At 47.4% G+C, this 25,917-nt stretch overlaps 1 protein-coding gene across 3 annotated transcripts; it reads right to left on the reverse strand.

The window, feature by feature from the left end:
• Positions 1-789: 789 nt before the first annotated feature.
• Positions 790-5,182, reverse strand: MAL (mal, T-cell differentiation protein). Of its 3 annotated transcripts, XM_010562492.1 has the most exons (4): positions 5,096-5,182; positions 1,521-1,688; positions 1,204-1,338; positions 790-864 (listed from the first exon to the last, which is right to left on the reverse strand). In XM_010562492.1, the coding sequence occupies exons 1-4, from the start codon at positions 5,180-5,182 to the stop codon at positions 790-792; spliced, it is 465 nt and encodes a 154-aa protein (XP_010560794.1). The 3 variants fall into 3 exon arrangements, with proteins under 3 accessions (XP_010560794.1, XP_010560795.1, XP_010560796.1); XM_010562493.1 differs by lacking the exon at positions 1,204-1,338; XM_010562494.1 differs by lacking the exons at positions 1,204-1,338; positions 1,521-1,688.
• Positions 5,183-25,917: the final 20,735 nt, after the last annotated feature.

Raw genomic sequence — 25,917 nt, forward strand, 5'->3', positions numbered from 1 at the left:
CCAAACCCATCTTTATTAGTGACACAGTGCCGGTGTATGTGAGAGAAGCTATGCACCAAAGACAAGAGCTGATTACCTCTGCATATTCAAGAGGTTATTCTAATAATCCATACAATTCTCCTACAGTCTACTGCCCAGCTTATAAATTGTATTTTGTAGGGGGATTAAAGACAGTGGTAATTCCTGGCATTATGGTTGTGCCTCATAATTCAGCAATACCCTTCAGGGGTTGCAATAACTCATATTGCCCCTGAAGCAAGTTAAATATTGCCTGTGTTTCTCATCACAAGTCAGAGATGGCATTTCCAGAAACTGCATGAAAATATTCTTTTGGCACAGCAGGTTTAGGGAAGGAAACAGGCTTACATGGATGGGCGGCATTTAAAATGACCCCGTTTCGTACTCATGCTCCTTAGTGCTGGTTGTTCAGGCTTCCCCTGATAGCAATAACAACCCTGGAGGCATAAAGGTGTGGTTCAGGGAGATTTTAGCACTCTGAACCCAACTGTATTATTCTTTCTAAAGCTGGATGTTTTTTTTATTTGGGCCCCTGTTACCAGCATCAAACCGTACCCAACCCAGAAGAGACTGAAGGGAAACAGATTGTGCCAGGATATAGCTTTCCCTGGCAGGTTCTTTGTCTTCATGGCCATGGTCCCACATAAAAAGCTGCTTGTTTATAGCATACACATTAAAAACCAAAACCCAAACCCAGCCTGGAAACTGCATTCGTTGAACAACTTTCATGCTCATGGGGTGACCACAAGACACACTTGCGAGGGGAGGCTCTTAGGATGATTTCCATCGCAGGAGCGAGCACACCTTATGGATCACGTACAACAGGGTAGCTATGAATGCGAATACCTACAATGGAAAAACACATCATCCAGTTAACTTTTTATTATATGGTATGAGTTCCTGCACTGAGCAAACACCTCATGATGCATTATTGTTACGGATGCACGCATACTCAAATCCAACACGTGTTAAAGCTCAGATTCCTGCTGGGGGTGGGTGGGGAAGAGTGTACTGCCACAGTTATATTTCTGTTGACTCTTGCATGTTTGGAGACATTCATACGTAGCAGGACCAGGACTAGTTTCTCCCCCTGTCCCTGAATGGTTGATGCAAGTAAAGATTTGCCCTTGAGGCTGCTCCGCAGTCACCTCCTCACCTTCCTGCCCCTGCTTGCCAGGCACTCACCACAGCAGCAATGTTCTCCCGGTAGATGGTCGTCACCACAGGATCGGTAAGCCTGCTGACGCTATAGGTGAAGTAGGCTTCCAACACGGCAGCACTGAGGTAGAACAGAGCTGCTGTCTCCTGGCAGATGATGTCCTAAGAAACAAGGATCACGCAGTCATTTCCAAGGAGGGAGCACGCTGCCAAGGGGAAGAAAAAGGAACCCACACAAGCAAGCCCCAGCCTGTGATTTGGAGTGCAGTAGCAGCAAAGGAGGCAATTGTCTACCAGTGACACCAGGGAGGGGAGAAGCCCTGAGGTTTGTCACATCCACTTACCAAGGTGACCCAGGAGCTGCTGCCCCCATGGGCCCCACAGCTGTAGAGGCACAGGAGGGTGATGGACATGACGAAGCAGAACACAGAGACAAACATCACCCAGCCTTGCAGGATGGGTACCGTGACCCTCGAGGATGCCACCAGGATCCAGACAAGGCCCCCAAAGATCTGCAAGTGAAAGTGGAAGAGAGGTCGATCATGGGATAAATTGGCTTATCCAGAGCAGAGCCAAAAGCCACGCATGCCTCTGGCACTAGCACTGCACATGGCAATAGCCCAGGGATGCCTTTGAGTTCTTCCCAACCTCCACTTGAAACTGGGTATTTAGCTGGGAGCATCTGCCTTTGATCTTGACCCCCAAAAAGCCTCCCTGCCTCCTGGTGTCACTGCCATTCACGCCCTCCCCACATCAGTGTGCTCAGGAGGTTCAGACATTTTTGAAGGCTGGTTTCGATAAAGAGGGAGGCTTATTTCAGAAGGGCACATTTGCTTCACACCCAGTGTGACAGACTCTTGAAAGGAGTGGTGTCAAACCCAGCTCACTTGCACAAACGGCTCATGAAGGCCACATGCAAATGTCACCCTGAAAGGACAGACAACAGGTTGAAGAGAGATAATATGGTCAGTTTTACTCTCCGAGGTAGGGGAAATAAGGTTGAGGCTCCCAGCTCTTCCTGGCAAGGAGGGCTTGTATTGCTGCTCCAGCTATTTGGGTCATCCTTCGTCACCAGCTGCTGGTCCGGTAGCAGGTGGGACCCCATTCTTCTCAGCCAGCCTTGGGAGTTTTCTATGGGTTTTCTGGTGGGGTGGGGAACACAAGGACAGCTATATCTACGTTCCATCCTTTCTCCTCCAGCAGATTCCTACACAAGAGGATGAGAGCACGATGTCCGATGCTGCGGAATGTCTGAGCTGCAGGTGGTGTCTTTGCACTAAAATGCACTCAGCAGCTTTTCTCTGCTGCAAATCAGCCCAGTTGTTTCTTGAACCTGTGCAAAGTTTAGTCTATGCAGCATCCTATGATAAGGAGCTCCTCAGCTGAACCCACACTGTGTGGAGACTGGTGCTGCTGTGGGGACCTATTCCTCATCACTGGCTGGTGTTGGATTTGCTGGCAAATCTCCAGAGGTAAGAGAGCCTCACTGACTCTAAGATCATTCTGATCGTCGGTGTATCCCAGGCCAGCCTTTGCCAGCATCCAAGTGCCAACTCATACAAATCATGGTGTTTCCACTTCCTTGGAGGCATTTTGCAAGTGGAAAAAAAGTTTCTGATTTATGATACTCAGAAAATGCCACATCATTTGTGTCACCCCACATTTGTAGGAAAGTTCATTGGTTCCATTACGCAAACTGATACATTAAATCAATGATGTGGTTGAGACCTTGCAAATATCTGAGTAAAAATAGGTCTTCCAAAGTGCTGCTGTTTTGGTGCCCCTTGTAACAACCAAAACCTGACACTTGTACACTAATCCAGTCCCTGTAATAACTCATGTGGTGACACCATGAGTGCATTGCAGCTAAAGATCTGGGAGAAAACCTTACAGTTTCTGCATTAAAATCCAGCACAACTGGGGTGAAATATGAGGTTGGGGGCAGAAGTATCACTTCTCGTTGCTTACTACTCCCCATCTCTCCTTTCTGCAGGATGTGATTTCTCACTCAGGCAAGTATGTTTGACATGGTTTGATTACTGACTTTGGTTTTATGATGCTGCTGTTCAGCAGACTCATAAAAATGAGGAAAGGGTCAAGAGGCTTTCAGTAACAACCCACAGCAGGTTGTGGACAGCAGTCTAAGAAAAACTTATCTTTCAAATGGCCTTTTACAAAGAAAATGTTTCTGTTTTCAGCTTGTTTTAGCTTTTGTTTTAGCTTTTCCAGATATGCAGAAACCTCTTCAAATAAAATAGATTACAAGAATTAAGCCCAGCCCCACAGAATAAAAATGGTAGTTCTTAATCAGCACATCCAGATGTGGCAATCATCTGAGCTGCAGGCAGGACCTTCTGGCATTTTCACAACTGTCTTAGCATTTGAAATGCCAAATTTTTTTTTTATAGTTACTGTATTAACCCACTGCGGGCAACCTCAGATTCCACTAAGGAGTTGAGAAACCCTATCCTTCTGAATGCTGTGATTCAAGGCAGCCACCTCCTTTGTACACAGCAGAGATAGTACAGCTGCACAACCTAAAGTCATACACCTCTGGAGATGGAGAAATCTGGTTATGCAGCATTCCTCTTTCCCTGGTGGTTCCTGAACCTTTAGGATGCATATTTCCAGGTCTTGCCCAAACCAAAGGATAGGGTGCTTATTTTTGTCTCATTAAGAAAACTGCCTTGCCAAATCCCCTGGAGACAGGAATTACAAACAGTTCAAGGCACAGCGGGTACTGTAAGAATGCCAAGGCCAACAGTACGCTCAGCACCAGGACTAATACAGCCCAGTGGCAGGGGTGGCTGGCAAGTGTCTGCCCAGCCAGAATCTCCACAGGGACTTTGCACCCTCCTTCGTGCAGCTGTGGGAAACCTGGAGCTTGCTCTCAGGGCCCAGGCACAGAGAAAAAGTCCCCAGACCATATTTGAAGGTGCTGAAGCAAAGCTTTCCTCTACACATTGGTAATGCCTGCTTTAATCCAGTTCCTCTTTGCTTTACTGCTGTCACTAGGAGAATGAGATAACGCTGTGAATTCCAGGAGTGTGGGCTGAGTTGCGTGACAGGAAAGGACTTGGTCCCAGATGGCAAAGTTGAAGTTTTTAGTGTAAAATAGTCTGAATGCCATCCTACAACACCCAGCCAAACCCCTCAATGTTGGATGAAAGTGGTCAGGCTTTGGAAAAAGCCTCTCAAACTGTTGTGAGAAGAGCAGGTTTCATGGGTGGGTGCAGAGGACAGAGGAAAAAGGTTCCACTTGAAACTTTCCCTCTTGTAGTCAGTGCTCACAGCAACTGCTTTTAATCCCCTGTGCCAAATCCATTAAGATTATGATCTTCTCCTGCTCAATGAAATTACAATATGGGAAGAATTTACAAGGTGTTTGTTCACCATTGCCCACATACCCAGGTCCAGCACTTTGCACCTCCAGCTCAGGAATTTTGCAGCTAAGCAGTGCAGCTTCGACAGCCCAGGCTCTTTGCTGCTGCGAACAATTACCTCAGTTAGCCTTTACCCCCTGCTTTAAGCAAGCAGTTTATCCTCTGCCTGTATCAGCAGCTAAAATAATCTTCCAATTAACTTAGTGGCTCAATTTGGCAATCTAGTTTAAAACTGCCAGCAACTCCCTCAACTTTTTCAACTAGGAAATGACAAAACCTTTTTACAGGTGCCACAAAAATCCCTTGCAGGCTAAAGGAGCGCTGCCGAGCCCCAGGTCAGGGCTTTGTGGTTTTTTTCTTTGCGGGTGAGCCCCATCAAGGGCTGTCCCCAGACCTTTGTGGCTCAGCGACCTGGTGTGGTTCCTGAACCATGTGCTTGGTGTCCGGTCTCATCCCTCCGACACCTGCAGCACCAAGAGTGCTGGATGCCCCCACCAGCAGCATCTGCCCTCCCGCAGGGAAAAGCCAGCACTCACAATTTCAGGAATGAAGAGCACATCTGGGAAAGTCGTCAGGACAGCCAGGCCGCTGGGTAAAGAGGCGGTGGAAGTTGCCGAGGACATGGCGAGCCTCCCACGGTGACTGTCAGCTGCTCTGGCTCTAGCTGCCGGAGGTGGCTGCTGAACGCAGCCTCCTTCCTCGCTTCCCTCCCTCCCTCTTCCTCCTTCCCTCCCCTTCTTCCTGCTTTTCCTTCTTCCCTCCCTCCGTCCTGCTGGCAGGTGAAGACAGCTGTGAATGGCACGGTTGTGGCCAACCCCTGCGACCTGGGGTTACTCGGTGGCTGCCGGGAGGCTTTCAGGAGACGGGGCCAGCCCTGAGGCGTTTTCGGAAGAGCTGTCTACACAGGCTGAGCACACAGGGCAAGTCCCTGGGCGGCGGTGGGTGGCACTGGCTTCCATCTGATGGCAATAAGGAAGACCTGTGCCCATCCAGCCGGGCGGCCTCCTATCCCCTTTATTTGCAGAGTAAATCAGCCCGTCCCCACCCACGTGAGCTGGCCACAGCGCGGGCACGAGGCCAGCGGGCGGCCAGGGCAAACCAGGACATGGCAGCTACCGCCGAGGAGTGGGGCTGAGAAATGTCTCACGGCCGGAGACGCATCCCAAGACAAGGGCAGTCAAACTGCAGGGCAAACCACTTCTGTCATCTCAGAAGGAGATTGGATATGCCAAGGTGTTGTTTTGGGTTTGTGTGGTGGGGGTTTGGTAGAGGAGTAGGGTCCGCAGGGCCGGCTCCTGGGAGAAGCTGCTCGAAGCTGCCCCGGCTGGGAGCCGGACCCGCCTCTGGCCCAGGCCGGACCCGCCTCTGGCCCAGGCCGAGCGCCTCTGGGAGAAGAGATTTCAGAAGGGGAACGAACGCCCCGTGAGGGAGTCGGGGGAGCGGGATGTGAGAGGAACCCCTCTGCGGATCCCGAGGTCAGGGAAGGAGGAGGGGATGCCCCCGCAGCCCGTGGGGAGGCGGCAGGCTGTCCCCCCCAGCCCGTGGAGGGGAGCGGGGGAGCGGATGCCCCCCAAAATGGTGGCGACTCTGTAGGAAAGCCTGTGCTGGAGCAGTCTGTGCCTGAAGGACTGCAGTCCGTGGGAAGGACCCACGTTGGAGAAGTTTGTGGAGGACTGTCTCCTGTGGGAGGGACCCCACGGTGGAGCAGGGGAAGAGCGCGGAGTCCTCCTCCCCCTGAGGAGGAAGGAGCGGCAGAGACAACGTGTGAGAAACCGACCCCAGCCCCTATTCCCCGTCCCCCTGCGCCGCTGGAGGGAGGAGGGAGAGAATTCGGGAGTGGAGTTGAGCCGGGAAGGAGGGAGGGGTGGGGGGAAGGTGTTTTAAGATTTGGTTTTTACTTCTCAGTATCCTTCTTTTGATTTGATTGGTAGTAAACTAAATTGATTTTGTTTCTTTCCCAGGTTGAGTCTTTTTTTTGCCTGCGACCATAAGTGGTGAGTGATCCCTCCCTGTCCTTGTCTTGACCCATGAGTGTTTCTTTATATTTTCTCCTCCTCATTCCACCGTGCAGGAGGAGTGAGCAAGTGGCTTTGTGGTGCTTTGTTGCCGGCTGGGCTTAAACCATGGCACAAGGCAAAAAAAATTACCTAAGATAATGAGATTGCCCAAGCCATTTGGCTTCTTTTTTTTTTTTTTTCTTTTTTTTTAGTCTGGAGTCTATGGGAGTGAGTCATTCCCCTCTCCATAATATGGAGTGTTTCCTTCTTTTTAACATGCTTACTTGTTAGCAAAATCACACAACTCTGGAAGCTAAGGACAAAGACATGACACATCAGGAAAAGAAAAGGAACAATGTGGCAATGCACATTCCTGTGGCCCAGTGACCCATGGAAGAAGTGCCCATTTTAGCCAGGCCCTATATATGGTGCTTGCCCTTTGGCAGCTGTCCCCATGCACAAGTCTTTGGTGCAGGGTGTGGAGCAGGAGGTAGGACTGCCTCATTCCTGGCCCCACACACCTGGCACATTGTCCTGGTTTCAGCTGGGATAGAGTTAACTGTCTTCCTAGTAGCTGGTAGGGTGCTATGTTTTGAGTTCAGTACGCAAAGAACCTTGATAACACTGATGTTTGCAGTTGTTGCTAAGTAGTGTTTAGACTAAAGTCAAGGATTTTTCAGCTTCTCATGCCCAGCCAGCGAGAAAGCTGGAGGGGCACAAGAAGTTGGCACAGGACACAGCCAGGGCACCTGACCCAAACTGGCCAACAGGGTATTCCATACTATGCGACGTTCCATCTAGTATAGGAACTGAGGAGTGTGGGGGGGAATCGCTGCTCGGGGACTAGCTGGGTGTCGATCGGCAGGTGGTGAGCGATTGCACTGCGCATCATTTGTACATTCCAATCTTTTTATTATTGCTGTTGTCATTTTATTAGTGTTATCATTATAATTATTAGTTTCTTCCTTTCTGTTCTATTAAACCATTCTTAAACCCACGAGTTTTACTTCTTTTCCCGATTTTCTCCCCCATCCCACTGGCGGGGGGAGGGAGTGAGTGAGCGGCTGCGTGGTGCTTAGTTGCTGGCTGGGGTTAAACCACGACACACATGCAGCCCCGATAACTGCCACCGTCAGCTCTGGCCAAGAGCCTCCAGCCAGCGTCCTCACAGCTGCAATGGAGGGCACGTTCGGGCACCGCTGCTTTGCTCCCAGTGACGGCAGCAGCTGGTGTCGCAGCCCTGGGGCAGGAGTGGGGTACCCTGGGCAGCACTGAGCGTGGTGGCGAGGCTACGGGAGCCAGCTACGTTGGAATAATGGTGGCACCTGCACCGTTGGTGCAGATCCTTCTGGCTGAGAGCATGATGGGTTCATTTTGCAGCAGGCTGGCAGGCAGGAGGAAATGGGGAGAGCTCTGCAGGGAGGAACAGAGTAAACCCCTGCCCTGAATACAAGGGAAACAGATACTGGGGGCATCAAGTGCAAGAAAGGAAGACAGTGTGAAAACTTTCCTTTACAGAGGAAGCAGTGGGGCAGATGGCTGGAGGAGGCTGCAAACTCAGAAGAATTGGACAAATGCTTTTAGTAAGCAGATTAAGGGAGGGGGATGGTCCCCACTTTAGGGACCTCCCTACCTTATTTTATGCAATGTGCACAAGAATGTGACCAGAAAGGGAAGGATCCTCTGGCATAGGTTCTTTGGAGTATCAAACCTGCCTGAAAAACTATCATCACCAGGACTTGCTATAAGCATTGTAAGCACAACGAGCACGTGTTAAAGTCCCTGGGCAGCCTTGGCAGGACACACCAGACAGGGTCCAGGGGTGCTTGAGGAGGCCTTAGGGGGTAGGTGAGGGTTAGGTGGTAGAACAAGTGCAGAGCACCAGTGTTGGTGAGACTGTGAAGGGGTGTGAAGGAATAACCCTTACTGAGATCTTGAGCGCTCCCTTTTTTTTTTTTCCCCAACTAGTTCATTGAAGCAAGACAATTTGAGTGGATAATTCTATGAGTTTTTTTCTGATGATGTTTTATCACTTAAATGCAGAGTCCATGCTGACCACCCCCTGCCACACGTACCATGCAGGGGACTCATGACTTCTTCTTCAAAGGTTGGAGAGTGATTTTGCTGTATGTGCCTAATTTACTGCTTATCTAGTGAGATTACATGTGCCATAAGATTACACAGGTATACATATGTATAAAAACTTACCTATGTGACAGACATACAAACCAGTCAGCAAACAGGTAGAGCAGAAAGCAGTGGGAGTGCAGGCACAGAGCTGCACAGCGACAACTTCAGAGCGGGGATAGCTGTCTCTGTAAGGGGTAGAGCTGAAGCTACGTAGCCCTCCTGTTCCTGGGACCACGGGACTGGTCCTGTCCCAAGGACACTGGTGCTTGGTTCGGTTCAGCAGGGCTGAATAAGCTTTGAAGAACCCCTTCTTTGCTTGTTATTAGAATATAATTTCTTGAAGGTATGGCTTCTCCTATTTTGTTTCGTGTCCTCCTCTGTTGGTTGGGAAGCAGCATGTTACTAAAAGCAGCTATCAATATGTTGGGAGTTGCCACACCACTGCAAAATTGCGACCTGGGTTTGTTGGGGGTTCTCAATAGAAGAGAAATTTTCTTAGAATTGGTCCGTAACAGTTGACTTTCCCAACTGCCAACTGATAATTTCCTTTGCAGCTCTCTGTTCCTTGCATTATGACATGTAAACCGTAATTCCTTCTTCTCCTTCTCTTCACTTGGGATACCACAGCTCTCTTTGAAACTGCCTCTGAATTCTCCTTCCATAACATCTCAGATGCATTTCCTTTGCCTCATTTCAAGCCCATTCCTCCTTGTCCTCAACACAGTGCACAGGGAGAAGTGGATTCCCTTTTCTCTTTGCAGCATCCTTTTAGAAATGTAAAGGCCCTCACACAGCTCTCTTCTGCCTTCTCTTCCTGACCGTAAACAACAACTCCATTCACCCTACGATTAATCCTTCTTCAGAGACCATGCTTTCCAAAACCCTGATCCTTCTTAGTCATATTCTCCGGATGCCTCTAACTGGCGTGTACCTTTCTTGAACAGTGATCCTCAGAAACGGACACCGTGTCAGTGGAGAAAGACAAGGAGCCCCCAGCCCAGGCATGACTGGGAGTAGTTTTCCATCAGCCATTAGTAATTTGATCGAGACTAATGCCTGTTAGCTTGCTCATGGGAACATCAGGTGGGAGGGTGTGGAGGCTTTCTGGAGTTCACATCCAGGTACCTGCCCTTGATAAGGTGTTACACTCTCAGAAAAGGGAACTGGTTTGTTGCTCCTTTCTCACAGTCCCCTCTTTGTAGTCATCTTTGGCTGTGATTGCCTGAATACATGTGAACTATTGCATAATTTCTTTCTTTGAGTATTTTTGTGGGTGGGAATGGAAATTTAACTCATGACTTAAAACAACGTGATTTAATTTCTAAAGGAAATTAATGAATTTTCAACTTGATTTAATTTTTATTTGCTCTTCCTCCCTCTTATTATCCATTCTTCACCTTTGCTGTATGTGGTGCTCTGTGCTTGAAGCATAGTCCTGCCCACAGTTATATTTAAATGGGCATGTTTTTATGAATGATATTTCTATAAAAGTACTGATATTTTATGACTGTCAATATAGATTTTATGTCTGTCAACATCTATATGTAGATTTCTACAAAATGTACGCAAAGACATTTGTAATTAACATGGGAGGGGGAATGTCTCTGTATGAGATACTGCCAGCTTGGTGCTTTTTTGGGAGTTCTCCACCCTCGGGCTTTTTGGACCTCTTCACCATTTGTTTAGAATCCCCTTAAGGTTTGTTTTTTTCCTGGAATACTACAACACCCAGCATTTTTTGGAGTGCTTCGCAGCTGCTGTGGAGGAGTGCTTCACCACTGCCAGCCTGGGGGACTCCTTCACCGCACCTGCCTGGAGGAGTGGATCAATGTTTCATTTTCTGGGAGCCCTTCACCATTTTGTTTTTGGGAACTTTCCACCCCGAGGCTTTTTTGGAACGTTCTGTTGCCTGGGTGTTTAACGAGCACTCTCACCCAGAGATTTTGGGGCATGCTTCAGCTTGGGCCTTTTTGAGAGGTCTCTGCCCCTGGGCTTTTTGCAGTGCTTCACCATTTTGGTTTTTGGGATCCCATTAAGCTTTGGGGGTTTTTTTTAGACTTCTACAACACCTTGCGTTTTTGGAGTGCTTCACCATGCGGCCCTCGGAGGAGTGCTTCATCACCATTGCCCTGGAGCAGTGCATCACTGCAGTGTCCTAGAGGCATGCACCGGTGTATGGTTTTTCTGGGAGCTGTTCACCATTGGGTTTTTTTGTTTGCTTGGTTTTTTAGTAGCTCTCCACCCTGGGGCTTTTTGAGAGTTCTCCACCCTGGGGCTTTCTGGAGCTCTTCACCGTTTGGTTTTTTTGGGATCCCATTAAGGTTTTGGGGTTTTTTTTTTTCCTGGAATGCTACAACACCCAGCATTTTTGGAGAGCTTCACCACTGCTGTGGAGTAGTGCTTCACCGCTGTCACCCTGGAGGAGTTCTTCATTGCGCCTGCCTGGAGGAGTGGATCAATGTTTCTCTTTTTGTGAGCCCTTCACCATTTGTTTTTTGGGAACTCTCCACCCTGGGAGCTTTTTGGGAGGTCTCCAGCCTCAGGGTTTTGGGAATCCTCCAGCCTAAGGCTTTTTGGGAGTGCTCCAGCCTGTTGGTTTTTTGAATCATTTTATCATTTCTCTATTTTCAGCGCTTCACCCCGGTGCTTTTTTGCATGTCTCCAATCTGGGGGCTTTCTGGGAGTTCTCTACTCTGGGGCTTTTCTGGAGCCTTTGACTGCCTGGGTTTTTGGGAGCGTTCCAGCCTGGGGCTTTTTTGAATCCTTTTACCGTTTTGATATATTGAGCACTTCACCCAGGGCTTATTTGCATGTCTCCACCCTGGGCGGGGGGGGGGTTGCTAGGTGTCCACCTGGGGGCTTTTAGGGAGCTTTCCACCCCTGGGACATTTGGTGCTCACTTTCACCTGGGATTTTGGAGCTTTCCAGCCTCGGGCTTTTTCAGATCACTTCACCCCAGCACTTTTTGGGAGCACTATGGCTTGGGCATTTTGGGAGCTTTCCACCCTGTGGCCTTTTTGGAGCCCTCCACTGTTTGGGTTTTTTGAGCTCTCCACTGCCGGGCATTTTTTGGAGCACTTTGCCATCTGGCTTTTTTTGTGGGACCTTCACTGTTGTCCTTTTTTGAGAAATTTTGTGTCTGGCTGTTTTGAGGAGCGTCATCAGTTAGCATTTTTTGGGGTGCATCACCATGCAGCTCCGGATGAGTGCATCACTGTGCTGCCCTGGAGTAGTACTTTACCATTTGGGTTTTTGGGAGCCCTTCATTGACTGGATTTTTTAGAGCACTCCATCCCAGGGCTTTTCCGGAGCGCTCTACCTCAGTGTGGCACAGAGAATGGTGAGTATGTACATTACACTGGTATCCAGTATGTATATATGCAGAATGATCTGAAGCTGGTGAAATAATCTGAAAGAAATGCAATAATCTGTAATTAGCTGTATTCTATGAAGTAAAGGGTAACCAGCTACATCATTAGTTAGCTTTTTAATGAAATGGATCTGCAGAAACTGGTCTTGGGGCTGCAGTACATGACAACTGAACGTGCTTTGGCTGTATTTCAGGAACAGTTTTTGTGACAAGGAATCCTAGTGGTGTATTTTATTAACCAGATGAGTGTAGGTTAACCACGCAGCAGTACCTGATGTCTGCCCAGAATGGGCAATGCCTTACCTGGAGCTTTGTTTGGGCATCAGCGATCAGATGCACAGAAAGAAGGCAGGACAGCTGAAGGGGAGAGTAAAGGTAGTGTAGTCTAGGCTACAGAAAATTGGGGGCGGAAGAGGAACGAAAGAAAAGGTGCTGCAGAGAGACATGTAATCGCCTTCTGGCCCCTCTGTAACAAGAGGCTGGGAATAAGGCCAGGAAAGAGAACTTTCTGAGTGAGGAGGTGGCTAAGTGCTGCAGTAAGGGTCAGAGAGAGATGGCACAGCTTTTCACGAGAGCCTTAAACATCAACTCCCAATTTGTCAGCATCGAGTAGGGTGCTTTAGTTGATTCTCTCTCCTCTTGAGGAGAGAGTCCCAACTCAGTGGTCTCTGGGAGGTCTCTCTCATTCTGTATTTATGATTCATAACTAGAAGACATTTTTGTCCCTACAGGAAAATGGGCTGTGGAGAAAGACAGTGACAACGATGATGAAGATGAACCAAATTAATATGACCTTAATGACCGCTTGATAGATGACAAAGAAGAGGTGTGTGAGCCTATTGATGAAGACTCTGACTGGGAACCAAGTTCAGAAGACAAGGATAATGAAGATGTTGCAATGCTTTTGCAAGGAGCACGTAGATTTATTAAAACCAAAAGGGAGCTGCACAGAACAACAATACAAAGGTCCAATCTGGTTGTGTTAAAACATGGATGTGCAAGGAGAGGAACTGCTTTGAGAACTGTTTGTTTTCCTCAGTGATGTAGGCACTACAGGAAGATCGTAATGGGAGCGGGGGATTCAGCAATGCCTTTCTTGCCCATTTGTATTATTTTGGTGGCGTTTTTTGTTTGCTGTCTTAAGTGGTGGAGCCAGAGGATGGAGCTCTGGGATTATATTCTGTGGCAGCTGAAGCAGGACTTTTTTAGAAGATAATTTTCTCAGCTACTTCTTTTCCAGCACCATTGGTGTCTCATAGTTTAAACTATACTTTTAAAGGTTATTAATGCTTTATCTTCTGGTGCTTGGAATAAATACTGGCATTAGGGAAGTCTTTAGGCTTTTGTTCTCATTACAGTAGTACCTCTTTCCATGCCTGTACATCACTGGAATTGTGTTCAGTTCACCACAAAGCTGAAATCTTGATGACTGTATTTTTGCACCATTAAACGTATAACAGACTGTGGGGAAAACTTGCAACTGTCTCTGTGATTTCTAAGGACTTTGTTGGAAGGTCTTGCCTTCAGTGTGTTCACCACTTCCCTGAGCTTTCTAGAACAAAATTTGGTCTGCCTTGAGTTAAAATGTTTAAGCGTATTTGCCGGCAGACAACTGGAACCATGTGAATTCAGCACTTTTTGTGGACACAATCCTGAAATTCTCGTGGGGCTCTGGCTCGCCTGTGACCATCTGCCCAATCGTGGTGGACAAGGGACATCCAGATACACTAAAGTTTTCAGCTGGGTGGCAAAATGTTCTCTGCAGGTGCCCTTCAGGGAATACCTGCTCCAGCTGTTGTGTGTGGTGCAGCACAGCCCCAGCACCAACAGCAGTGCCACAGTCCAGGGCTTCAGAAGCAGCAGACCCTTGTAGTTGTCCCTTCTGCCTACTTGGGCTACTGCGCAGGATCTTGGAGAAGAAGGATTTTTCTTCACTCTGCTGTCAAAACTGTCCCAGCCTGTCCCATTGCCCACTTGCGTTTAGTGTTTGAAGCCAGTGGAGGGTGCAAGGGTGTGCGTCTGTAAGGAAATAAATGGGACGAAGTACAGGAGGCTAAAGATCAGAGAAAAGGAGACAAAGTGGAGAAGTGATATGAAGTTCAACTCCCACAGAAGACTGATGTTCAGGTTTGCATTTGAATACAAAATGGGAATGAAGTTAGAGCATTCACGGCCTCAGAGTGCCCATGTGTTGTTCTTAAAGACCACATATAGTAATTTCCTATCTCTTTAATATGGTTTTGCAGTCTTACAGCTTTTAATCTTTTCTTTTTGAATGCAATTGCATGTATATTCATGCTTGAAGAGGTTGAATTACATCAGAAGCAAAATCTGCTGTTTAGATCTGTACTTGGACATTGTCATGTTCTTGCAAGGTCTTCAGAAAATCAGTTAAATTAAAATGCATGTTGCCGCAAATTGGCCTTGGGCTGCTTTTGGCTGCAGGATAATCTTTTGCCAATTGCGTGTCAGAAGTTTCTCTGAAAGATTGTACATATTGAAAATCTAAACATTCACGATGGGCAACTGTTCCGCCTTTGGAGAATGTTGGATTCTGTTGGCCAGTGGCAAAATGTTTGTGAAAGCTATTTCATACAGAAAGAATCCAGTTGGTGTTTTTTTACAGGTCTGATGATTTCTGTGACCGTAACCTTCCTTGAGCAGAAACACTCTGTATCATAGTGGTATCCTGTGAATGGCTTTTCAAGCTCAGGAGCTACTAGCCTTTACTTTGAAAGTAGAAATAGCTTTTTAGCACTGGGGGCTCCCAGTCAGATACATAATCACAAAAGCAAACTTAGAAGTAATTCTTGGTTTTGCACGATAGATCAAGTGTTATTACTGATAAATCAGGCTGAAAAAATGAAGTATGACCAAAGCAGCACACTGGAAATGTCAAAGCCATAATCAAGCCACTCCATACTGGTAGACTGAAGCTATCTCCGTTAGGTGTATTTTCCTGTTCTTGTATTCTTTCCTTAACAGCAGGATATGTTTTTATTCTTCTGGAGGTAACTTGTAACTCCAGGATGTTTGAATATTCACTGAAACTACTCCATCTGAGGTGTAGGTGAGACAACTCGGACACTCCCCAGACACTCCAATGTCCAGTGTTTTTCCAGTGAGTCAGGAATGCATCACAACTCAGTGGGCTGAGTCTACGGAGAGTCCTATGGTTAGACTCACTCCGGCTAGAGTTTATTCTGTAAATCTATTATTACTGCTTTGGGAGGGATCTCAGTGTGATCTGAATTTAAACACCAACATGAAGCCAAAGCGTGTCATCAAATGTTTCAACCCTTGGTTGTTCCTATGAAAAGTGACAAACTAACTTTAAAAAAGTAGCTTAACTCTATTAGGGTTGTTCTGAAACCTCAGAAGTTAACCAGAGGCTTGGCTTGCCAGTCTGAGATGTAAGACAGTAACTCATAAGAAAGAGAAGCCTACATCAATTTAATGAAATTGTTCCTGTTTCTGAAAGAACCCTTGAAGTAAAGTAACAAAGAATGTGAAATAGAACACGTGAGTTGACTTCAGATCTTTTCTCCCGCCTGTACTGCTGCCTCAATGTGCTCGTTTTGGCTGGGGTAGAGTTAATTTTCTTCACCCTAGCTGGTATGGGGCTGTGTTTTGGATTTGTGCTGTTGATAGCACAGGGATGTTTTCGTCCCTGCTGAGCAGGGCTTACCCAGAGCCAAGGGCTGTTCTGCTCCTCACCCCACCCCACCAGCGAGCAGGCTGGGGGGGCACAAGGGGTTGGAGGGGACACAGCCGGGACAGCTGACCCCGACTGACCCAAGGGACATCCCAGACCATGGGACGTCATGCTCTGTAATATAGAGCTGGGGGAAGAAGAAGGAAGGGGGGGACATTTGGAGCGATGGCGTTTGTCTTCCCAAGTCACCGTTAGGCATGATGGAGCCCTGCTGTCCTGGAGATGGCTGAACACCTGCCTGCCCATGGGAGGTGGTGAGTGAATTCCTTGTTTTGCTTTGCTTGTGTGTGTGGCTTTTGCTTTACTTATTAAACTGTCTTTATCTCAGTCCACGAGTTTTCTCACTTTTACTCTTCTGATTCTCTCCCCGATCCCACTGCAGGGGGGGAATGAGTGAGTGGCTGTGTGAGGCTTAGTTGCCAGCTGGGGTTAAACCAGAACAGTTGGGTTTAGTAATCCTCCACTGTTGGACTCTCAGCAGAATCCAATTCTGATTCCTGTTGTGGGATGATTTGCATGGCCCTTGCCTGCAAGGCCTCAGAAGTGTCATGTGTGTGGCTTTTCAGTGTCCCAAGAGGCACAGAGCAGACAGTGGCAACATTACTGAGTAGATCCCAGAAAAAAAGGAGGTTAAAATTACCCAGCAGTCTTCTGCAAAAAGTAGTGGGTTTCAGGGAAATCATTGAGTGGACCCAGCAAAAAATCACTGAGAAATCCTGTCCAAGGCAACCCCTGCTGTAGCAAAGATGTACGTTCTCAGGTAAGACACAGCAGAGCATCTGTGAAGGCTGTTGCTGCTGTTGTAGAAGAAAAGAGAGATCTGTAGTGGTAAGAGTTTAGTGTACTTGAATTACCAGAACGATAGAGCACAGGGGTTTATAATGCTCTTCTAGAGCCTGAGAGCAACTCTGGTCCCTGTCAGTTGAGTATGATAAGAGTGTAGTTGGTTTGTAAAAATAAGTCAGTTGTCTTGCTCCATAACTAGTGGAGAGCCCAGGACCCGTTGAGCTCTCCTGCACACCAGGATCTCTCCTTGAGTAGGGACACCTCTCACGGTTACTCCTTGAGGTTGAGAGAATCCTTATCACAACAGGCTCTCGGTAAGTGATTGATAGCACGCTAAACTTTGAAATCTTAGCTGAGGGGTATAAAGGATTGATTGCACACATATAATCCTTTAGACATAAACCGTTGATCCAGTGTGGGACTACTTCTGGATCCAGCCGCAGCTAGATCCCTGTCTGAGAAGGAGTTTAGAAAGCAAGGGGGTCCCTTCTGAACCTTGTGACTCAAGAGGAGGGTCTCCCTGACAGTTTTGTCTGACCCTGTCCTTTGTGCAGTAAATATCAAGTGAATCTTGCCATCGCATCTTGTTAAACTGCTGTCGCATTTGCTATCAGACTTTGTTAAATTGCTGTTTTATATCAATAAATATATTGCTACTTCTCTCTTATGAGTGAAGTGCGTCACTCCATCCGCAACAACAGCAGGGTAAGTTTATGTGCTTTCCTTGGACTTTCTCCTTCAGTAATGAATGAAACCTGTGGGGCATCCTCTCCTGTATATATGTATATTTCATTAATAACTGATTAGTTAGGCCAAACAAAACCACTTGGATTTATTGCTGACTTTGCTGGGACAGATAGCAAGTTAACCCCATACTCAGACTCAGAGGAAAGGGAGAGAGAAAGAGTCACGCAGCAGCACCCTTTCCAACCCAAAGGCATTACCTTAAGCTTAAGGGTATGCTTTAATCATGGTCTCTAGTGCCTCAGATCAATAAAGGATTATCTTAGATCTGTCCTGCAGGATTCTGATTCTTTGCCGGCGGCAGCATCAGCTGCCCAGGGTTTTAGGTTTTGCTGTGCCAATCTGACCCAGAGTTTTGCCGCTGCACTCCGACGTCACCTGCCCTGCCCTTTCCCCGCAAAGCCTGATATTGTTATTTTTGCTTGTAATAGAATTACACCAGGGTAGCTGTGCTGTGCTGAATGACGTTCCTCCACCGGGACTCCGAAGGAGCTCAGCCTGTCAGCGCCTTGTCTCTGCCGAGTTTCCGCGAGCTGCGCGGCACGCAGGAGGGCGTTATCCTGGAGAAGCCCAGCACCCTCCAGAGCTTGCCCTGCAGCAACAAGACCTCTCCTATTCCCATCCTCCAAGACTACCGTAAGGCTCCAGAGGTAACACACCAACTCGGATTTTTCCCAGGCTCCTCCTCGGAAATGCTCCTTCCTCCCCTCCACCTCCTCTCCCTCCCCGCCAGCAGCGCAATGGCGTTGAAGGGGGGCTGCTCGAGGGGTGAAGTCACCATAGAAACGGGGATTCTGGCCTCTTTGCACACCCAGCTGCTCCCCGGCAGCCCCGGGAGAGCCCCGAAGCTGTTGTAGGTACAGTCGCAGCCGATCGACACCGCCTGTCGCTCAAAACCCTGCAAAGCGATATCAGCCTACGCAAGGAAGGGCATTTGGGGCAAATCATTTTTCTCAATTGCTCTTCAAATATGCGGTCCCCGAATCAAAAGCCACGCAACGAACCTGTTATATTGTACTTCTTGACACAGCTACAGAGCTTGTTCCGCGCACACGTACCAGGTGGAAAACCTGATATCCTGATTTTACTATTTTGATGTGTGCCAGAAATCCTCTAATTTCTCCAAAAGCACTAGGGCGTTATGTAAGGAGCTTGGGTATGATCCAGGATGGAGATAACAGCATAACAGGCGTGACAGAAAGCCCAACAAATTGGTGAACAAAGGATCTGATTCACTGTTCCTTTATTAATTTTCAGCTTGCCTAAGTATGATGATTTTTCCCTAGCCTTTGCAAGGGTAAATTAACAAATAAAATGTCAATAATATGTCTCACCATATTCAAAATCCATTAAGACATAGGAATGAAAAAGCTTATTTTAAAAATTACTTATGTTGAGCTCTCACAGGCATTTAGGAGTATAAAGAACAGAGACAAATTTGTCAACATTTTCAAAAGTTCTTACTCCAAGAGTTAGCTCTGAAAACAACACTAAGCTCACAAACAACTTAGATCTGTACAAAAATCCACTGATCTTGAAATACAAGTTGTAGTGAATAATTGCCAGAGAGACTAAAGACAAAATAAAAAGACAGAGTATCAGTAAGAAGAGAGTAATTCAGGAGGAACGACAGGTAGAAAGGCAACCAATTGTCTAACACCAGCTCTTGGAAAAAATCTATGTTGAATTTTGCATCTGGAAGCTTATCTGTATGGTAATGTGACGCCACCTGGAAGTCAGCGTAGCAAGATACAGTTCCAGCCTAAACAATTATACACATCCGTAAGTTATCAAAACAAGCATCCCAAATTAACAAGGAGGAAATAAAAATTTAATTAACATTAAATGAGGAATAAATAAAAAAGGAAACACTCTCAAGCCTCTCAGCTAACAAACCACAGACTGTTTCATCACCCGTTCCCTCACTTCAGCCTCTGCCTTTTCAAGGCAAGGGCTGAAGCCCCCCCAGCAGTCTGGGGGAATTGCGTCAGATGGTATCGCTGTCCCTTTGGTGGGGCATCCCGTCCCCAAGGTGGGGTCTGTGGGTGTGAGGACATGGATGAAGAGAAGGCGCAGCCTCAATGTGCCATGCTATAGCTATCTCTGGCTGAGGAGCAGCCATTAAAGAGGAGGAGGAGGAAAAAGGAGACACATGACAACCAGCACCACCATGATTTTATCTGATGATCTGGTCAAACGAGTATGCCAAAATATGCCCTTTTTAACAAACTATTTGCTGCTGTTAGCATGTTTCTATTCGATGAGTTGTATGAACTTAAAATGTTATTTGTTTCTTATCTTTGCTTTTTCACCCAAGTGTTATTCCTCTTTAACATAAAGCTTTCTTCTTTTTGGAATATCACGATTTGGTGCTGTGCAATTCTCCTATGCAGTATGTGTGGAAAGCTTTTCCATTTCCAAGTAAATAGGAAAAGGGAACAGTTATAAAGTATTCATTGTTTATTCTCATATTATGTCTTGGTACAATAGAGATCAGGGCCATTTAGTCAACACATTAGAAATTGGTGAGTTAAAGTCTCAAACTTTCATTTTTTCATGGACAGAGAAAAAGGGCTCTGGTCTGGTGTATAATTAGTTGTGTCCGGCACATCTCCTTGGGCAGGGAGATAATCTGCAGCCTGTGCCAGCTGGGGCAGTGCCAGTGCCATGAACTAGCACAGCACGCTCCAGCAGCTTCTCTTGCTGCCCCAGCATAACCCAGCACATTCCCAAGAGGGCAGAGGAGGTGAGTAAGCAAAGTGGCAGAAGTACAGCGAGTGCGTGCCACCAGGCATCCTCCTGGAAAAGCATCCTCTCCAACCCACTTCTGAAATCTCTTATTAAAGCATTCTCTGCTGAAAGCTAGGAGGTCACGCTTGGGTCATACTTTTAGGGTGTTACGTAAAGGGATTCTCATCTTAACTTAGGAAAAGAAACCTATATGACTTAAACTGAAACTCTGCTTGGAGGAGAAATTCTTCCTCTCCTCCCCCTTCTGCTCCTCCTCTTTAAGCCATGTCCTTTCATCTCTTGCACAGCTACATACAACTGAATGCAATTGTAGGCTGAATAAAAAAAATATGTCTCTATGTGAGCAAGCAATAATGGGGACTAGAAAACAAGGCTTTCACAGCTCTAATTTGAGTCAAAATACTTTTAGCTTTTGAAGGCAAAAAAGTACTGAAAAAGTCATAGGTATGCTCTAGCAGGGTGCAACAAGGTTACCAATGCTCTGCATGACAAGAAATCTAGGGAGGAAGAATGAAAAAGAAATGAAGAAAATAAAAGAAGGTGGGAAAGAGAGAGGCAGCACTAGAGAGTGATACTAACAGGATAAGAATTTTCATATGGAGCCAGATCAAAGATCTTTTAGCTTACTGATAGGTATCTGACTGTTGTCAATAGTGGATGCTAGAAGAGAACACAAAACCACATACCGATATCTCTCCCAGATGATTTCCCAGCAAAAAAATTGTCAGTGGAGAGGTTTTTTGAGCTACATGTTTTGCCTTTGTTGTCCCCAACTGATTTGTCTTCCATGGCTTTGTTCAATCACTTTTTAAACCCACGTAGACCCTTATATTCACAACAACCTGTGGCAGGGAGTTGAATAGCTTAATGACAAGGAACATATTTTCTTTTCTGGTTTTTTTTTTTCTGGAATCCATCACCTGCTTGTTTTTCTCATTCACATTTGCATCTTTGCGCTACTTGTACGGGAAAAGACTGTGAGTAACAGTGAACCTTTTACCCTCGTTTACCTTCCTTACTACAGGTTGTAGGGACCTACCTGCTTCGTATTTCTCCTCAGTCACCCTGTTTCCAGCCTGAAGACTCCTACCATACCCAGTCACTCCTTGAGCGGAGCCACTTCAGCCCCTGGCTGCCCTGATCTGTACCTCAGCCCCTTGCACCACGCCTGGTTTGAGATGAGGGACCACAACTGCTCTCGGTATCAAAATCTGTCTGTACTATCAAATTATACTGGAGCAATAATGAGGTTTTTTTCTGGTTTGTTCTCTACTTCTCCCTAAATGATTTCTAATATTTGATTTCCATTGTTTTGGCTGCCCCTGACATTTGAGCCCATGTATTTATGCAGCTGTTCAGCATCATGTCAGTGCTTCATACCTGAACAGTAGCAGTCAGCTGAGAGCCCCTTGTTTTCTCTGTGAAGCTAAGATCTTTCTTTCTGTGTATTATTTCCATCCACCGGTTTTTAGAGACTCTACAACAAAATCTTATTATAAATGGAACTTCTACTGTATTAACTTTTCTGTATAGGTCTCTTCATACTGGACTTCTTCTCGGGTAGACATAATTATTCTATTATATCATGACCTGCTGGTGATGTAAAATGCCTACAGAGGTCTAGCAGCAAATTTCCTGATGGAAATACAGCTTTTATTAGTGAAAGAGTGCTTTGGCTTGTGTAGATTGCACCCATTCCCTCCGAAAAGTAAATGATATGAGTAGGAGCATTTTTGTGCCCGTGTTAATTTTTATAACTGTGCCAGCACAGACGTTTTAGGCAGAATAGAAATTCAGAGAATGAAGTGAACAATCCCAAATAACTCTGAGAGATGGGCAAATTTTTCTACCATAAGATTGGTCTCTACTGTCAGACATATGGCCTGATAATACGGGTGAAGATAATCTGATGACCTGGTTTTCATTTGGACACTACTGTGAGAAAATAAGGATCTCTATTTTTCCAAATGCACAATAAATAATAAAACTTGTTGTAGGTGGTATGAGATGTCATCACATCCCATTTTTTTTTTGCTGGGGAAAGTCCATCCAGGGATCTCATCCACCGAGGGAGCAGAAAGGATGCTAACTGCTGTCTGGTGCTTAAAGGAAGGGACTGCTGTGCTTGTCCTTCTGGAGCATATTGTGTAGACAAAATGTTATGTTATTGTAATGACCTCATCACTGCTATTCTGCATATTCATTGGGCCAAGGAGCCTAGGTGTTCTTCCAGCAGAATCTATCCACCACTTTCACTGGAAAATTTCCCAGCTCCACCTCCAGAAATATTTTGTATTGTCATTCCTCGTGTTTTCAACCAATTATTCTGTTCAGTTGGTATGACTGCAAACAATATTTATGAGTTTCAAAGGCCTAAGAAATCATTAAATATTATGAATTTTAAAAGTAGCTTTTCATCATCCCAGTGTTTTTTTCTTCTTCAGCATAAATGTTCCATTTCTTATTTTCTAATTGGCCTCAACTCATCACATCTATATATATCCAGTTCACACAGTCCCTGGGCTCAAGGCTGGAGGACATGTGTCTGCATGGGGGGGTACCTTCCCACATCCCAGGATATGCTGTTTCAGATGTGTTGGGTCCTGCTTGCAGTTTCAGAAGAGGTGGAGAGGACTGTGGGGTGGGGGCAGCTGGTCTCCCCTGAGCTTGCCTTCCCCCAAGGGCTGCACAAGGACCTCACAGATACGTATATATATGTACATACAATATATAAAAACATGCATATAGTTGTATATTTTATACGCGTGTTCACATGTACGTATGCACAGTGCATTTGTGTGTATATATTCTGTACATGGATGTATGCGCGCATGTAAATGCCGGTATACCTATGGGCAGGAAATCCTCTGTTAATTATCCCTGGGGAGGAATTTCCAGCCGGGAAACCCAGTCTCCCCCCCAGCTGGAGCACGGTACCGGGCCAGCCCCACCCCCCTGAGAAAGCACTTTTGGGGGCTGAGGCAGAGCCCAGGACCTCACCTGGACCTGCCAGCTGCTGCAGGAGGAAGAAGAAGGACCCCAAGCCGGGCACTGCTCCCCCCCCCAGCCTGTTCTTGCCGGGTGTTCCTGCGGACACACAGACACAGGTGGGTCCAGGACACCCAGGCACAGCCATCGGGTGGAAGTACTCCCTCCTCGGGGGGCAGGGGAAGGGAAAGGAAAGGAACGAAAGCCTTTTTTCCTGCTTTTCTTTGTCTCTGTTTGGGAAAGACTTCAAGCGCCAAGTCTTAAGAGCCATCTAAGGTGCTTCAGAGCAAAGGTGAATTCACCTCATGGTAAAATACAGAGGTGAACCAGATGACCAGCTCCGGGGCTTGCCCGCGATGGGAGCAAACGGTCGGCGGCCCATTAGTCCCCGTCTGTATTCACGCGAATAAATAACACCAGGGGATGATCTTCAACAGAGCAGAGCGGCTTGCCTTTGTTTCTCCCCTTCCCGGTGGTAGTGGGCTGCTGTCGAAGGGACGCGGGGAGGACCCGCTCGCAGGCGAAGGCGGGGAACAAAGGAAAACCCAGTCACCGTCCCGCTGCCGGTGCAGAAGGCGCCCGGCATCCCTGCCTGCTCAGAGCAGGCTCCCCTGAAGGGGACACCGAAGAATTGGTCGGAGTCGATTGCCGGGACGCACTGGGGAGGGAAACGGGGAGCATCCCTTGCACGCAGCCTGCTCCTTCCCCCCCATGTGCGCTGTAATCCTACTCCACCATGTGCAGCTAGATAAGGGGACGCAACTCAGCCTTCAGGCCTGGGCGGGGTTCTTGCCGTTTAATCTTTTCTCTTCTCTTCCCTTCGCTGCTTTCATCCCTCCCTCCCCCCCGCCCCCCCTTTCCGTCTCCCAGGCCCAGTGAGGTCAGCTCATGAATATTGCTTCATTTTCCTGAGAGGCTCTGGCAGCGCCGGGTACCTCGTGTGCGGGTGCCCGTCTCTCTGTGCATGCATTTCGCCAGCCCGGCAGCAGACAAAGTGGTGGTGAGTAATGCGGCTGCTTTAGATCCAAGCCTTTCTTTTTTTTTTTTTTTTTTTTTCCCTCCCCCAAAAAGGGAATGTTAGTCGGGATTCAGATGCAACAAACCCGCTAGGTATAAAGGGGGACCAGCAAAAATCCTCCTGTGCCTTTATAACCCGGACAAAAGGCAGAAGCGCTCCCAAACCTTAAACCGCGTTTGCAAATTGGGATCTCGCAGAGGGAAAGGTGAGGGGAAGGGGGGCCGGGGCCAGGGAGAAGCCCTGCCTGAAGCCCCCGGCTGGGGAGATCCCCACGCCGGCAGCTGGAGCCACCAGACTTTGCCCTTTTGTTGCTGCCGCTTATTTACCTGTTTTTTCCGCCTGGGCAGCTGTTCCCGACAGGAAAACCTGCGGAGATGCCACGTGGGTTTGCCTCTGGGGAGGAGGTTGTGTGGCGGAGTTTTGTGAGGCCAGAGATTTCGGACTTGGGCTCAAAAGGGGCTTTCGTGGTGCCAGTTAAAAGAAAAACAAACAAAAAAATATACAATCGTCCAACTGAACCATAGGTGGTGGCCGGGCCTGGAATTGGGGGCATGCACGGTGCGGGTTGTGCTCCCGGCAGATTGCGGCTGAGCCTGATGACTTTGCTGCAGTGAAACTTCCCGAAAAGATCCAGGTATAGTGTAGGGTTCCTGATCACTATTTTTAATTTCATTTTGAACAGTAGGTAAACGGCAGAGTAATGAGTAAGAGAGAGGATCTAAGCTGAGTTCTGGCTTTTTGCAGTTTCTTTAGGTTTGGATTTCAAGAGTGGCATTTTGTACCTGTACAGCTCTGAACAACAGTAGTGTCGGCATTTGGTTTGTGATGGGTAAAACACAGATGCAAAGCAAATCTTTTGTGAAGTGTTGTGATACAAGTGTAAGTTTTGATAGGTTTACACTCCCATGCTCCCTTTTTACTAATTAGTGCCTGGGAAGTTTCTGCCAAATTGTGTTCTTTTGAGCATTAATTCCCAGTATATTGGTTAAAATCAGGGCGATAATGACAGTGCATTTGAGAAGAGACCCTGTGCGCTTGCCAGTGACAGCAGAGCAAACACAGTCTCATTGTCTAGTGTGTTCCAGGGAGTAAACCAATCGTCAGGGTACGGTATAATGTCTACATTGACTTTGCCCAGTCGTGTTTCTCTCTTTATTCCCTCTTCCAGCAGGGAATGGTTAAGCCGTGTTCTAGGAGGGAATCGTTAGGCCGTATTGGGAACGCTGCCGTTTCTACTTTTGCCGGTGTTTTGCCTTTAAGGAGAGTTGAATAAAGGCTATGTGAAAACAGTTTGTGGATCATAGCCATTATTTTCAGCATATATTAAGGAACGGTAGCAGCAGGATGTGGCCTTTCACGGCCCTTTTTAACGATCTGTTGTGGCCATGAAAACTCTGGTTTTGTCACTACGGGGGGGAATCGCCACGTGAGCACCCTTTGGCAAACACCCCGTACCATCTCGCGCTGGGTGCGGGTGTAGTCCTTGCTTCCTCTGCCCTGAAAATCTGCCGGAGAGATTATGCCTCAGCCCTACGTCAGCACAACCCGCAACAAGCCTGGCTCAGTCTGAAGTCCTGACAACGCCTCTGGAAGCCAAGCAGGGGCAGGTCTGGGTTTAGAAGCTGCTCGAGGGGCCCCTTTCCTCTACGGCCCTCGGTTCCTGAGTGTCGGAGGCCTAAGCTCGTCGCCGTCGAAGCCGAAGGGAACGCTGCTGCCGCTCGCAGCCTGCAGCCCCTTTGCAGAGCCGCCCGTCCTCGCTCGGCCCCCGCAGACACCTGGAAGGGGCCTCCGAGGAGGCAGACGGCCGCGGCGGCAGCCCCGGGCTGCTCCTCTGGCCTCGGCAGCGAGGCAGGAGCGGG

Source organism: Haliaeetus leucocephalus, unplaced genomic scaffold (genome assembly GCF_000737465.1).
Source record: "Haliaeetus leucocephalus isolate CR32 unplaced genomic scaffold, Haliaeetus_leucocephalus-4.0 Scaffold160, whole genome shotgun sequence".
In the NCBI taxonomy this organism is placed as follows: Eukaryota; Metazoa; Chordata; class Aves; order Accipitriformes; family Accipitridae; genus Haliaeetus; species Haliaeetus leucocephalus.

What these genes read in the sequence shown, in the direction of transcription:
- MAL (XM_010562492.1), bottom strand. Translation starts at nt 5,182, where the DNA reads ATGTCCTCGGCAACTTCCACCGCCTCTTTACCCAGCGGCCTGGCTGTC. An exon ending in TGCTCTTCATTCCTGAAATT is followed by an intron (nt 1,689 to 5,095) that starts GTGAGTGCTGGC and finishes TTTCACTTGCAG; the next exon opens with ATCTTTGGGGGCCTTGTCTG. An exon ending in GCAGCTCCTGGGTCACCTTG is followed by an intron (nt 1,339 to 1,520) that starts GTAAGTGGATGT and finishes CTTGTTTCTTAG; the next exon opens with GACATCATCTGCCAGGAGAC.